The sequence below is a fragment of the Daucus carota genome, chromosome 9, assembly GCF_001625215.2.
Source record: "Daucus carota subsp. sativus chromosome 9, DH1 v3.0, whole genome shotgun sequence".
Classification (NCBI taxonomy): domain Eukaryota; kingdom Viridiplantae; phylum Streptophyta; class Magnoliopsida; order Apiales; family Apiaceae; genus Daucus; species Daucus carota.
The window spans coordinates 37,170,631-37,185,138 of NC_030389.2; the positions used below are offsets into that span (position 1 = coordinate 37,170,631).

At 33.7% G+C, this 14,508-nt stretch overlaps 2 protein-coding genes across 3 annotated transcripts in view; both read left to right on the forward strand.

Moving 5' to 3' along the window:
• The window catches only part of LOC108201553 (disease resistance protein RPV1-like), a 60,062-nt gene that overhangs the window by 1,623 nt on the left and 43,931 nt on the right, over positions 1 to 14,508 (forward strand). The window contains exons 2-3 of the mRNA XM_017369844.2: positions 52 to 1,165; positions 1,373 to 1,651. Coding sequence (XP_017225333.1) covers positions 52 to 1,165; positions 1,373 to 1,651 — 1,393 coding nt within the window. The remainder of the gene's footprint in view (positions 1 to 51; positions 1,166 to 1,372; positions 1,652 to 14,508) is intronic.
• Positions 7,418 to 14,507, forward strand: LOC108201797 (plastidial pyruvate kinase 2). Of its 2 annotated transcripts, XM_064084190.1 has the most exons (6): positions 7,418 to 8,402; positions 10,488 to 10,621; positions 10,738 to 10,817; positions 11,258 to 11,320; positions 11,451 to 11,603; positions 12,207 to 14,507. In XM_064084190.1, exons 3-6 carry the CDS (start codon positions 10,767 to 10,769, stop codon positions 12,282 to 12,284), a joined length of 345 nt encoding a protein of 114 aa, XP_063940260.1. In that variant the 5' UTR covers positions 7,418 to 8,402; positions 10,488 to 10,621; positions 10,738 to 10,766; the 3' UTR covers positions 12,285 to 14,507. The 2 variants fall into 2 exon arrangements, with proteins under 2 accessions (XP_063940260.1, XP_063940261.1); XM_064084191.1 differs by lacking the exon at positions 10,738 to 10,817 and having other exon boundaries at positions 7,430 to 8,402.

Here is a 14,508-nt window from a genome sequence, read left to right on the forward strand (position 1 = left end):
ATTTATATAAGCAAAGGATTACAAGTGTGTATATTGTACTCAAATTAACAGGAGTGAAGCAGATACAATTCAAAATATTGTTGACAATGTTTTGTCACAAGCATCGACAAAGGTCGTACACCTTGAAAGATGTTTATTTGGGATAGATCTTGCTGTCGAAGAGATATATGGACAACTAGGCATCGAGTCAGATGATGTTCGCGCCCTTGGAATATGTGGGATGGGTGGAATTGGGAAAACTACTATAGCCAAGGCTTTCTACAATAAGTATGCCCACAAATTTGATGTAAGCTGTTTTATGGAAAATATAAAACAAAATTCACAAGGAGCTAGTCCTCTACGTTCTTTACTTCAAAAACTCTTGAAAGAGCTTCTCAGAGCCAAGGATTTTGAGGTCCGTGATGTTCAAAGTGCACTAAGAAAATTGGGAGAAATTCTTAGTTATAAGAAAGCTCTGCTTGTTTTCGATGATTTGGACCATTCAAGCTACTCAGACTTGCTAGTAAGGATTTGCGAGCTGATTTCAAATGGTAGAGACGGTAGCAGAATGATAATTACGGCAAGAGATTTAAACCTCCCAAATCAACTAAAAGTACAAATGTCAAAAGTAGATACATATAGGGTGAAGCATCTGAATGAAATCAATTCACTAGAGCTCTTTAGCTATCATGCCTTTAAACAATCAAAGCCTCCCGGAAAATACTTAGCTCTGTCTGAAAGTTTTGTTACTTATGCGGGAGGCCTTCCACTAGCTCTAAAGGTGTTGGGTTCATCTTTGCGCGGTAGGACAGATATGTCATTCTGGAAAGTTAAATTGGAAAAAGTTCAAAAAATTCCAATGGAAAATATCCAAAGGATCCTTCAACTGAGTTACGATGAGTTGGAAGATAATACACAAAAGGCTATTTTCCTTGATATTGTATTATTCTTCCTCGGAAAGAAGATAGATGAGGCTGTTGATGTATTCAAATCATGTGATTTGTTTCCGGAGTGTGGGATACCAATTCTAGTTGAAAGATGTCTACTAACCGTTGATTTCGATAATACGCTTCAAATGCATAATCTTGTAAAGGACATGGGAAGGAACGTTATTGATGAAGAATCCAAACATGGCAGGTGTCGGCGCTTGTACTTGGAAGGAGCATCACAGGCTTTGCCAAATCAGGTAAACAAAATGCTAAATATTTTATTCCTCTATCTGATATACATACATGCTTTTTCTTAAAATATAATTATTTAACTGAATTATTGAATTTTATATTTAAAAAAAATTACTTTTAACCAATATTTAATTTAAATGTTTTTAACCTTATTCAAAAGTGATTCTGAGTACAATTTCTTACTTTGGCTACTACCTGTTAATGACATTTAGGACATGGATAAAGTTGAAGCCCTAATTGTAGATTGTACAACGTCAATCAACAAATACTGCAATGCCAAGCTATTCGAAAGGTTGCCAAACCTAAGATTAATAAAATTAGTTGATGTCTATGATATCAAAGGAAATTTCAAAGCTTCATTTGATGAGTTGAGGTACATCAGTTGGCATGATTGTCCTTGGACCCATTTACCTTATGGTGTTCATCTACAAAAACTTGTTGTTTTAGACATGCCATTCAGCCGATTTGAAACATTGTGGAAGATTGCTAAGGTATGAAATCAAATATCTTAACTATTTCTCTCCCGCTCATGTGTTATATATACTAGCTTTATATGCCCTTACTTCGCACATGTTAAGTTTTATATATGATAAATTCTCGAAAACAACTAACTTGATGAATGAATTAATCAAGCAACATCGTTATACATCGTGCCATACATTACGTTTCATGGATGATAATCGGCATCACATTCATCATATTATACTTCACTGCTAATCACTTACTAGAAAACTTAAAAAGTATACTAATGAATAATCCTAAGTTCCTAACATTGAGCAAATTCTGGAAAATATGAACCAACCTATTTAGAGACTCAACGAAGCAAAATCATGATGGGGTATTGTTCCAAATTTGTTCTTCCGATCTCTAGAAGTGCAAGGAGTGGTATAGTGTTCCTGCATATGGAATTGATGGACAAAAAAAAGAAGAAAAAAACTACAAAGCAAGGTTGCTGAAGCAAGAATACGCTATGCAGAAACAAAGAGTTAGTTATCCAAAATCTGATCAAATGACCATTTTTAATCTCTTCTTTGATGATTTTGTATAACCTGGTGTGTCTCCGGCTTCATTCAAGTCAACAACATAACAACATTAGTCATAAAACTAGGATAAGTTCATCAGTGAGGACATAATAAAAATTGAGTTGTTTGAGGCTGTGAATGATATGAACTTGGAGGCCCTGGATCTGAGTGGTAATCACTACAACAAAAACAGCATCAGACAACGGTTTTTGCCCGTTGTCTGATACCCAAGAAAACCGTGGTCTATTGAGATGCCGTCTGATATGCACCTCAGACAACGGTACGTACCGTTGTGTGAGATCAAGAAACACATCGGTTTATGTTTTTCTGCGTGTTGTGTTACATCCAGAAACAACAACGGAATCATTTAACAAGGTGTTGTTATAAGCAATTCACAACAACGGTCATATTTTCGATTTGTGTTGTTATTAGGAGTATCCACAACAGTTTTTGGTTTTACTCACTTGTTAGTAAGAGTATCAGACAAGAATATTTGTGTCATAACGGCTTGTGTTTTACTACATTGTACAACGGTCTTGTAGAAGGGGCCACTTGTGTAAGGCCCCATATAACAATAGTCTGTATATTAGAACAATTGTCTTGAAAGCTTTTCTACAACGTTTTTGTTTTCAGATGCTCGAGTAATATTGCTTTAGACAATGGTTTGTGACTACTATTTACTTGTTTGTATATGTCTTAGACAACGGCTTTATTCTTAATATTGTGTTGTTTGTAAGGCTTGGGACAACTGTTTTTTTTTTCCTTTTGTATTTAGTTATGTCAGACAATGGTTTTACATAACCTAATTAAACTATGCTCAAGAATATAATTAAGAAGCCATAAATTAGTAACAAAAGTTTCCATTACCAACTACAGTAACAATATACAAACACAAATAAGTTTAGACTGCTCACAGTAGTTCTACCTATAGAAAACAACAGATTTAAAGAAACAATATCTTAAACCAGCCACATTGCCACCCAATTTGCTTGCAAGCACCAGTTTCTACTAACAAAAGCTCAACTATAGATGATACTTAAGGAGAAAGAGGTTCAGTCTGTTGTTTTCTGCTTGTTGAACCAGCCTTTTTATTCTTCTTCTCTAAACCATTAAGTAAATCACTAAGATCGTGAACTGCAGATTTTAGATCTTTTACGGAGATTCCTGTTTTTAAGATATGCTTCTCCCCGTTCGAAGTCCAACCAACCAAAGCAGGAAGTGAGTCAACACCTAACTTTTTCACCATTGGATCTGATGTATCATGAACCTATAACATATTTGAATATCAATTAAGCACCAGAAAAAGGAGTAAAAAGAAAACAGCCTGTAATAACCACTACCACTATAAACAAACTAACAAGTAACTAGTCGTTACTTCTTTCAAGCTTAAAATACATGATGCTCAATATCTACATAAAGTATTAATAAAAACTATAATCTTTATTCTAGGCAAGAAGGGTGCCATTATGCGGACTTTGTAGGCTTTAAAAATTACCAGTCATGGTAGGTTCCAATCAGGACCTGTTATAGACTATTGGAAACTATACATTACATCAGTGCCTTGATAGGCTCCTCAAAACAAGGATTTAAATCATACATATCTTGACTAATACAGGAAATCTATATTTTAGGTAACTGCCTTTGAATCAATTATACAATATGGTATGACTAATAATTATTTGCCCACACTACTTTCCAACACCCTTGTACCTAATCTGATAGAGAGTGTTGCAGCACCAGTAATTCACTTGTGATCTATGAGGAGTAGGAATAATATTCACGTACATACATTTTATACAAAATATATAGGTTCACAAGGAATAGAGCTTACTAGATATCAAGAGCAAAAATCTGTGTGAGGTTTGAAATACATTTGGTTGACACTGATATCAACATGTTTAAATGAACTAAGAGTACACCATACTTACCTATAACTTGAACTTGGAAAATAATATAATGACAAGTATAAATTAATTATAATATCACTTACCAGTTAATTGTGTGGACTGATATATTAAAATGTCACACACTCAATGGTTCTGAGTAAAATTTCAGCAGGGGCTCCTCCCCCAATTTGTGTCACTTACACATGTATGCTATTAGCAATCCTTCAGGCCATTTGGGAAGGGAAGGTAGTGCTAGCTACGCTTCCCAGAAGGTTGAAACACAAGGTAAGCAAAATAATCAATCTGGCAGCCATATAATCAGAATTTACAAAGAGCACTTTAAAATGATATAGTCAAAGTGAAAACTTAACTTAATTTTGTTTATATAATACCTGGTATTCTTCTCAATTCATCACTAGTGCTTATACTTCAATATCATTCCGGTAAACAACAAAGTGAAATATTTATCAATAATAATAAGTAAAAGATGAGCTCATGACAAAGAGGAAAACAAGGGATCTAAATTTAGCAGAGAAAACAAGAGTGAATAGTTAGCACTGCCTACTTTTGGCTTATATGTTGTCTCCTTTGCTTCACATAGACTTTCATATTTACATATAGTATTTACAGAAGCAATAAGATTTGGTAAGCATAATATAAAACACACACATTCGTAGTGTGGGAACAATTATTGACACATTCATACTCAATATGCAATTGATTAAAAAAATATAAATTGAGAATCTAGGGTTTGGACCTGCAAAAGCAGAATGAAGATGCGAATCAAATTCTTATTCTCCTTTAGCTGCTTCAGAGAATCAACACACTCCACTTACAAAGCAAGCCAAAAACAACTGTTAGTATGTAAAACAAATCCTAATCACAAACAAAAAGAGGATAAAGAGAAGAGAGACATCGAGAGAGAAGAGAAGAAAGAGCCGAACAGAGAAGAGAGACAACGAGAGAGATTATTGGAGAGAGAGAAGAGAATAGAGCTAGATGGCCAGAGAGAGAAGAGAAGAGAGACCCGTGAGAGAGAGAAGAGAAGAGAGACCCCTGAGAGAGAGAAGCATAAAGGGGGAAGCCGGTAAGGGAATATGATGCAAGAGCAAACTTCCCTTGTTTCCATAGCTTCTCTGGTGTACTGTGTTCACCTTCGACATACTAATTGGAGATGTAGAAGAAGAAAGATACAAAGAGAGGAAGGGGGAAACCAAAATTTGAGTTTAACGCTAGAGGGGGAAACGAAAATTTGGGATTGCTGGGGGACCAAAAATTATTTGGGGAAAATGACATGGCTTGTCTCCAAAGCTGAGATACCAAATGGAATTATAAATAATAAAAATATTATATTTTAATATATTGTGAAGTTGAATTATTGAAAAAATGAATTCTTTCCAAGTATTTATTTATAGTTGATTATCAAAATATCATAAAAATAGATTTTTAAATATATAAAAACTTAGTGGTATAAAAAATAAATATTTTATACTTATCTTATATGATCATTTACAAAAATATAGTATGATTATTGTGTCTAGTAAACAAAATAATTGATCCTAGTAATTGTTGATGTAGAAATATAAGAAAATTTGAACTAACAATATTAGTCATGCATTAAAAAATTAATTTTTTTATGATTATTTTGTATGTTTTTTTAACAACAATAGTTAATCGTAAAATTTTTCTTATTATAAAAAGGTAATTTTTATGAGTTAAAAATTCGCACTTCCTTGATTAATTATTGTTTTTGCACTCTTTGTATTAAAAAATATATTTATGTTATGTATATATGCAAATATGTATTGTTCATGTGTAAAACCAAGACAATTTTGTACTTCGGACGCATGTATTAGTATGTGTTTTATGTTTACAATTTAAAAAGTAGTAGATATAATCTTTGTTATGTATTCAATTAGTTTTGTATTAATTTATAAATATTTATTTCAATGATCTAACCGTACGGATGTCAAGAACTAACAATATTAGTCATGTATAAAAAAAATATAAAAATTTTATGTTTATTTTGTATGTTTTTTTAACAATACTAGTCAATTGTAAATTTTGTCTTATTTGTGAAAAGGTATTTTTTGTCCTGTAGTGTCTACAGACAACGGTTTTTATAAGCACATATGTTGTATAAAAATAGTGTAGACAACGGTTTATAGAAAGGAAACCGTTGTACAATAAATTATCATTTTTAAGAGTAAAAAATTCGTATTTCCCGGATCAATTCTTGTTTTCGTACTCCATGGCTTAACAAATATAGTTATATTAGGCATATATGCAAATATCTATTGTTTATTTGTACTATAAAGATAATTTTGTAATTCGGACGTGAGTGTTAGTATGTGTTTTATGTTTACAATTTAGAAAGTACTGGATAGATACTTTGTTATGTATACGATTAACTCTGTATTAATTTATAAAAAATTTATTTTGATGATCTAACCGTACGGATGTCAAGAAATAACAAAATTAGTCATGTATAAAAAAAATCAAAATTTTTTATGTTTATTTTGTATGTTTTTTAACAATACTAGTCAATTGTAAATTTTGTCTTATTGTAAAAAGGTATTTTTTGTCATGTAGTGTCTAACAGACAATGGTTTTTCTACGCACCTATGTTGTATAATTGAAAATGACACAACTGTTACTGAAGTTATACCGTTGTAACAGAATCCATTGTCTAAATTATGCTCAAACAACGCTTCATGGAAAATCCGTTGTATAAAAGTAGTGTAGACAACGGTTTATGGGAAGGAAGCCGTTGTATAATAAATTTTCATTTTTATGAGTTAAAAATTCGCATTTCCTTGATCAATTCTTGTTTTTGTACTCTTTGTATTAAAATATATATATTTATATTATGCATATATGCAAATATGTATTGTTCATTTGTTATACCAAGATAATTTTGTACTTCGGACGTAAGTATTAGTATGTGTTTTATGTTTACAATTTATAAAGTACTGGATAGAATCTTTGTTATGTATAAGATGAGCATAATATTAATTTTTAAATATTTTTTTCGATGATCTAACCGTACGGATGTCGAGAACTAACAATATTAGTCATGTATAAAAAAAATCTAAATTTTTTATATTTATTTTGTATGTTTTCTTAACATTACTTGTTAATTGTAAATTTTGTCTTATTATAAAAAGGTATTTTTTGTCCTGTAGTGTCTAACACACAACAGTTTTTATAAGCATCTAAGTTGCATCATTGAAAATGACACAACGATTTATGGGAAGAAAACCGTTGTATAATAAACTTTCATTTTTATGAGTTAAAAATTCGCATTTCCTTGATCAATACTTGATCTAATGCTAGAAAAGCCTATGACTACTAAGAAAATGAATATATTTTTGTAACTTTGGTTAGGACTTTTGAATGTTTGCACTCTTTTATGTACATTTATTTTCCTCTAAGTCATTCAGTCAGACAACGTTTTACTAGCTAAAGGCTTGTCTATAAGGCCATGATACGATGCTAACAAAAACACTTGTATGTTAGCTTCCCAGTCACACAACACTCTATGGAACCCTTGTCTGACCTTTTCGTAAACAACACAACAAATAAAACACTTGTCTCATTACAACAACGGTTTCTCAGAATATTGTCTGAAGTTTCTTCACACATCGGCTCTAAAAACAGTTGTCTAACATGCATCATTACACAATACCACAATTAAGAGACCGTTGTCTAATTAAATTTATTAGACAAGAGTTTTTTAACCGTTGTAGGTCGTAGGTGTTAGACAATAGTTTTTCGAGGACGAAAATAAAATGTTGTGTCTTTGTTTCGGCCAACACTTTTTTCAGCGTCCGTTGTCTGACTAGTGTTGTCTGATGCCAGTTTTGTTGTAGTGAATATAAGAGTTGGTTTGCCCATGATTTTAAGCTTCTCTTCTCTGAGATCATTACATCTCCGTGACAAGTGCGGAAGTCCTTCACCAACCAAACCCTTTAGCTTATTTCAGCTTTTCAACCTGAAAGAACTTTGGTTGACTGACTGTACAAGTCATGGGTCCTGCTTTCCCGAACTACCACCGAATTTAGAATGGTTGTATATATGTAGAAAACCACGCTTCACTGGAGCAAGTACCTGATTCGTCCTACCTCAAACACTTGAAGACTATGAACATAATGAGATGCTGCAGCCTTCAATCTCTCCACAAACTTCCACCTCATCTTGAATCCCTTACAGTTAGAGATTGTACAAGCCTACAAGACTTTCCAGATCTGCCGGAGTTGAGAGATTTAAAACACCTGGATATTTATTGCAATGGCAGCAATTTAGAAGTCAGTTTAGAGGAGAATCACCTTCAGGTTAGTGTTATATAGTTTATTATTTCAGGAAAATGTTGTATAATTACAAAGCTTAAAATTGGATATTTATTGGAATTGAACATTTACACCAAATCATAGCGTTTATTCGACTTGGTATATATATTTCTTGATATGCAAATTTTTTGGCAATTTTTTTAATGATGTCTTATTTATGTAAATATCCATGAAATATGTTCAGGTATTTGTAAGATTTAGCGATTAATAGAGATTATTATTAGACGTGCTTTATCAATTCAATTTAAAAATTTTGATTAATCATTTTATATCATTCTCATTTCATACATATAATAGAGTGGGTGTACACCGCTTCATATGAGATGAAATATCGATAATGAGTAAAGATAAATATGATTTCTTTTAGTTTAGGTTTCCCTTTCCAATAGCAGTGAAGGTGTGTGGGGCTAAATAACTAGAAAAATAGAAATATTTATATAAATATCAATCTACTATCTACTATATTTATTATACGAGAACACGTCTTTTGCCGGAGCAAATTTATTCACTTGAAATGACATACTTGCCCTTCCAAACCTGCATAAATGTTAACTTTGAACAAATTTATCTATTGTAAAGGACATATTTATCCTTCCAGATCTGCTTCCGGACCTGGCCATCTCCACTAAAAACCCTTCACTCCCGAGTCCCAACTTCAATTCTCATCTCAGTGTCTCTCAGATTATACAATGAACGACATGTCCATCTCTGTTTGGCTGCTCCTCCCCCTCCCGTGCACCGGGTGCGTCACTCACCTTCTTTTTTGATAAGGGCTATTCTGCATCTCCTACCTCTCCCACCTGAAGCTACAAACTCATATCTATACATGGTCACTTCTGTGCTTATCTTCACTGGCAAAGTGTATGACCGTGGTCTTCAATAAATTTATAGGAATGGGTTTGGTGGAATTGTAAAAGTAATTGCAAATTTTTAGGTTTTAGGATATAGAGCTTACTTGCAAACCCTGGCTTTGGATCTCTTCAGAGCTGCAAAAGCGTTGAATTTGCTTCTACTGTCTTCGTTTCCAACAATGTACAAGTTGCAATCATGCTTAATATCAAGGCAAGTTTTATTCATTTCCTAAAATATGTATAGACAGGTTCTATTTGTCAAAAAAAAAAAAAGGATAATCAAACGTTTCGACTTTGCACGACTAGTCTCATTCTTAGTGTGAGTCTATATATCATATCTATGCTACTATGTTTAGTGAATTACCAGTTCTAAGTGTGCATCTTGGGCCCTCTGACATTTTGTAAAGGGAGCGAGAGAGATACCATAATGATGCATATTCTAGCTTATGACTTTAACTTATATCATGCCCCAGAGGTTAGGAGTGGTGCCTTGCGTCAACCATTAATTTTATTACCTGGACAAGAATTCACATTTACAATTAGAAGAGGGGTCGGGACTACTGATTGTGTCAGTGTTAATTATGATGATTTTGCTAATGATGTTGATGCCGGAGATATGCTTCTCGTTGATGGTAAGTCATAAATCATAATGCCCTATATCTTCTTTCCATTAGCTGTATAATCTGAGTTACCATTGCAATTATTATTTTTCTAGTGTCGTAACCATACTACATGCTTGAAATTGCTTTCTACTTTTAGTCGGTCAGATTTCTATGTCAGATTTCTATGTGAAGCATAAGCATGCAGGCCACTTGGATCATGGGATTTGACCCCGTAAATGGGAATGGGAATAAGAAATACATTTTGTAGTGCAAACTCATTCCTATTCTTGTTATCAGGATTTAAATCTCATGATCCAAATAGCACTTTCGTAACAATATTGTAAGCAGGCAGCGAGCTGAGCAGCTAATCATCTGGCATTGTGTAATGCAGCATAATTCTAATAAGCAGTGTTTCTTATGGTTTTATAAATTAGTCTCTATATTACTTTATAAGTTGGTACGTGGAGGTTAAAATACTTTGTCGATTAACATTAAAGATCCTGATGTAATATTTACAAATTAAAATGCTTTAGACAATTTTTGCCGTTATTTTTATGAAAGAAAATAGATTAACTTTAATTGTATTAGTGTGTCACTGCATCTGCTCTATGTTGTAGATGGTATGATGCATTAGTGGTCAAGTGCAAAGATGAAGATTTGGTCAAGTGTGAAGTTGTTGACGGAAGCGAGCTCAAATCAAGAAGACATCTAAATGTCCGCGGGGAAAGTGCTACATTGCAATCCATTACTGGTTAGCCCTTTACACCTAAAATGATTTCTATATCTATGTACATGTTTTTCTTTTTAACTTTGGGTGATAGCTGTACATGATATACTAACTTGTTCTACTGATGTTCATTGTAACAGAAAAAGACTGGGATAATATTAAGTTTGGAATGGACAATAAAATTGACTTCTATGCAGTTTCTTTTGTTAAAGATGCTGAGGTGGTACATGAATTGAAGGCCTACTTAAAAAGTAAATTTATTTTAGATATTATGACCTCAAACTGTCATCATAGCACTGATGTATCCTACTTGAGCTCTAACTATACTCATGTTTTTTAATTTCTTTGATGGGTTGTGGTGTGGATATACATGTTATTTCAAAAATTAAAAGTGCAGATTCCATACCAAACTTGCAATCTATCATTGCAGCATCTGATGGGGTATATCATATTTTTATCTGTTTAAATTGGCCTTTGAGCTGTTAATTGGTTAAATTTGGGCCTTCGCTGGAAATGTATGAATAATTTACTTATGTAATTCATCACCGGATTCAAAAAAGATATTCAAAATTATGTTGGATCCTTTGTGTTATAGTTTGCCCTAAATGTTAAGATCCCTAACATTATGCGCTAAAAGTAGTATTATGTTGCTCCTTTCAGGCCATGGTTGCTAGAGGAGATCTTGGTGTCGAGCTTCCAGGTGACGAGGTTCCTTCATTGCAGGTATAAATACAGTTGCTATTTTTAATGGCCAAAAGTGAGCATATAGAGTGACCTATGTTGCTGATTTCATTCAATATACCGGAATTGACTTTTTAGTCCCTCATGGAGAGATAATTCGGTTGTATCGTAGTATGGGAAAAGCTTTTATAGTGGCAACAAATATGTTAGAAATCATGATTGTTCATCAACACCTAAGCGAGCTGAGGTATTAATAGACATTGCAATAGCTGTTAAAGAGGGTTCTGATGCAGTTATTCCTTCCGGAGAAACCGCCCATGGGAAAGTAAGTCATTTTGTATGAATCTTCGTGTTGCAAGTACATTATTTTGTGTCAAATTGCTAGACCTGTTCATGCAAGTGGAGGCCAATACAATAGAAGACCAATATAATAAAAGCTACCGTATTGTGTATTACTGGATTTCTTCTATTTGTGATGTTTTATCATACAAGGAATTTCTTAATTTTATAAATATGTCCTAATTATCTAGAGGATAGGTTTATTTGGAAGATAAGTAAATAACTAATTAGCTACTGTTCTTGTTTATGTATTATTTAGCTTATTGTCTTCTCTACTAAAAACTCTTGCATCCTTTTTCTAAAAGCTCCTGTAAGTCCTGGTTTATGAGTTTTTGCAAGTTTTTCAATTTTACCCACATATGTGAGTCAAGATAGAAAATAAGACCGAGAAGAATGCATAAATTATTCTTATTTGTAATTCTCTTTATAATTGCAGCTCTCATCATATGTATTTGTATTAGTTTTCCTGTAAGAGTAGAAATATGTTTTATCGAATATTTGGGTGCGAGTTAATTTGTAATGATAAACATAATGTGATGTCACCTATCAGGATAGATATATTGCTCAATTCTCTTACAATCACTTGCAGGCACTTTATCATGCCCTCCCAATGGACCACATTACTGGTTCCGAGCTTCACAACAAGCTCGAAGGAGAAATCAACTAGACCGCTGTGCCTAAGCTAATTGATAAGATGACAAAAGAAGGCTTCGTTGAAGCTCAAAGCAATAAAAGACTTGGTATGAGAACTTAGCATTAAAATTACTTTCAGTGCATGAATCAGATTTGTTGGTCGATGTTTACATATTCCTTTTATTTCTGAGGCAAGCGTTGATCCATTCTGATCTGAATGAGAAAAAATTGCATGAAGTCAAGGAATGAGATGGTGGAAGTTCTTTCGGCACATTATAAATGCAAGTTTCTTTAATTTTCCTGTAAACAGATTTTCAAATTATGTCGATAGGAGCTGGATGAGCCGCAAAGGAAGCTGAACCACTCAGAACTTCAGACAATTGGTACATATTTGATCAAATAATTACTATTCTAATTTGAAATAAATGATTCAATACTTTAAGTATGTAATGGTAACCTAAAAGCAAACAGAGGAACTTGTCTACTTGTGACGGAGTTCGCTCCATTTGATCAGATCTAACTTGCATGATAGGTGTAAAGCATAATGTAACGTAAATGTAATTACGATAACTCAACACAACAAAAGACAGGAAACAATACATAAGTATTATACAGGAATCTACAGGTTGGAGATTCGATACGAACAGACAAAGACAATCAAGATATCTGAGACGAGCATCCGTCCATTGGAAGAAGTTCATTAACATGTTCAAGCCTCAGTGAAGAATAAAGCACAATCAGTTTCTGCTATCAAGATTGCCTGAAGATCAAGTATCAAAGACCAGAAGATTCCAGTATATTTAATTTGATTATTTATAATCAAATTTATCGAAGCAACATCTGACCCGGAATGACTGATCAAGTATATTATCAAGCAAAGGATTCAAGGAATCATTTCAGTTCGAGTCGTTCGTGAACCAGACCAGTGCACAGGACGTCAGGACGTACGAAAGTATTCAGTAGATTCGATCAACGAATTAATTGATCAAGTCAATCGAGCTGCTCCAGAATATGGCCAAAGAACTTATTGATATACATATGTATATATATATATTAATTGTGAATTACTTGAATATAAATAATTCAAGTAATTAATTAAACACAATTAATTATATATATATATATATATATATATATATATATATATATATATATATATATATATATAATAAGTGATGCAAGTATGTAAGTCAAGAAATGGTCTAAGTACACTATAGGGGAGGCGCCAACATTGTTGAAGCGCAAACTTTGACTAAGTCAAAGTTTGCGCCTCAATAACCTTCTAACACTTAGATTTTCTAAGTACACACAGTGCTCTACAGTGGAGTCATCACTGCAATGAGCGCAACCTTTGACTAAGTCAAAGGTTGCGACTCCCATCCACTTCACTAGAGCAACTACTGGAAATGTTCTAAGTCATATCTACTGTGACACTGTGGAAGCTCTTGTGAGCGCAACCTTTGACTCTAAGTCAAAGTTTGCGCCTCACTCTCACCTTGGGGCAAAGTGCAAGTTTCTTGAAGATTGTCTAAGTGCCACTACAGTGAAGCAATGTTGAGGCGCCATGTTTGACCTCCTGGAAGCGCAACCTTTGACCACTTATATGTGTACACATATATAAATATCCAAGCGCAAGTTTGTGATATATATATGTGTATATATATGTGTAATTGGCGCCACTTCAAGTGCTGAGGAGTTAGATTTATTTTTATAAATCGAATCCGTCCAGGACGAACTCAAGTCGTCCAGGACGAACTCGTTAACCATGATTAGTTGTTGGAAAGTCTATAAATAGAGGTTGATGTTTAGGGGTGGCAATTTCGGGTAACGGGTCGTGTTCGTGTCAGCAATCGGGTCGATTTCGGGTCAACCTAAAATCACTTAAAATTGAATAAAACCAAAAATTGAAGTTATTACAAATGAAATTCTAGTTTCGGGTCATTTCGGGTCCATTTCGGGTCTGTCGGGTGATTTTCGGGTCACTTTCGGGTTTCTGTCTCAGTAAATCGGGTTTCGGGTTGGGTCGGGTTCGTGTCGGGTTTCGGGTCGTGTCTGATATTGCCACCCCTAGATGTTTTCATTTGAAAATAACTACACACTTTGTAAGTGCACACACTATACACATTCTCGAGAGTTAAATTAGAATATCGTTTTTATCGAGAGTTTGTAATAGAGTGATTGTAGTCTCTGCAGCCGACACTTGTGTTGGAATTTGTAGCAACCGAGGATTATTTCTAATACAAAGAATATTCCCCGAC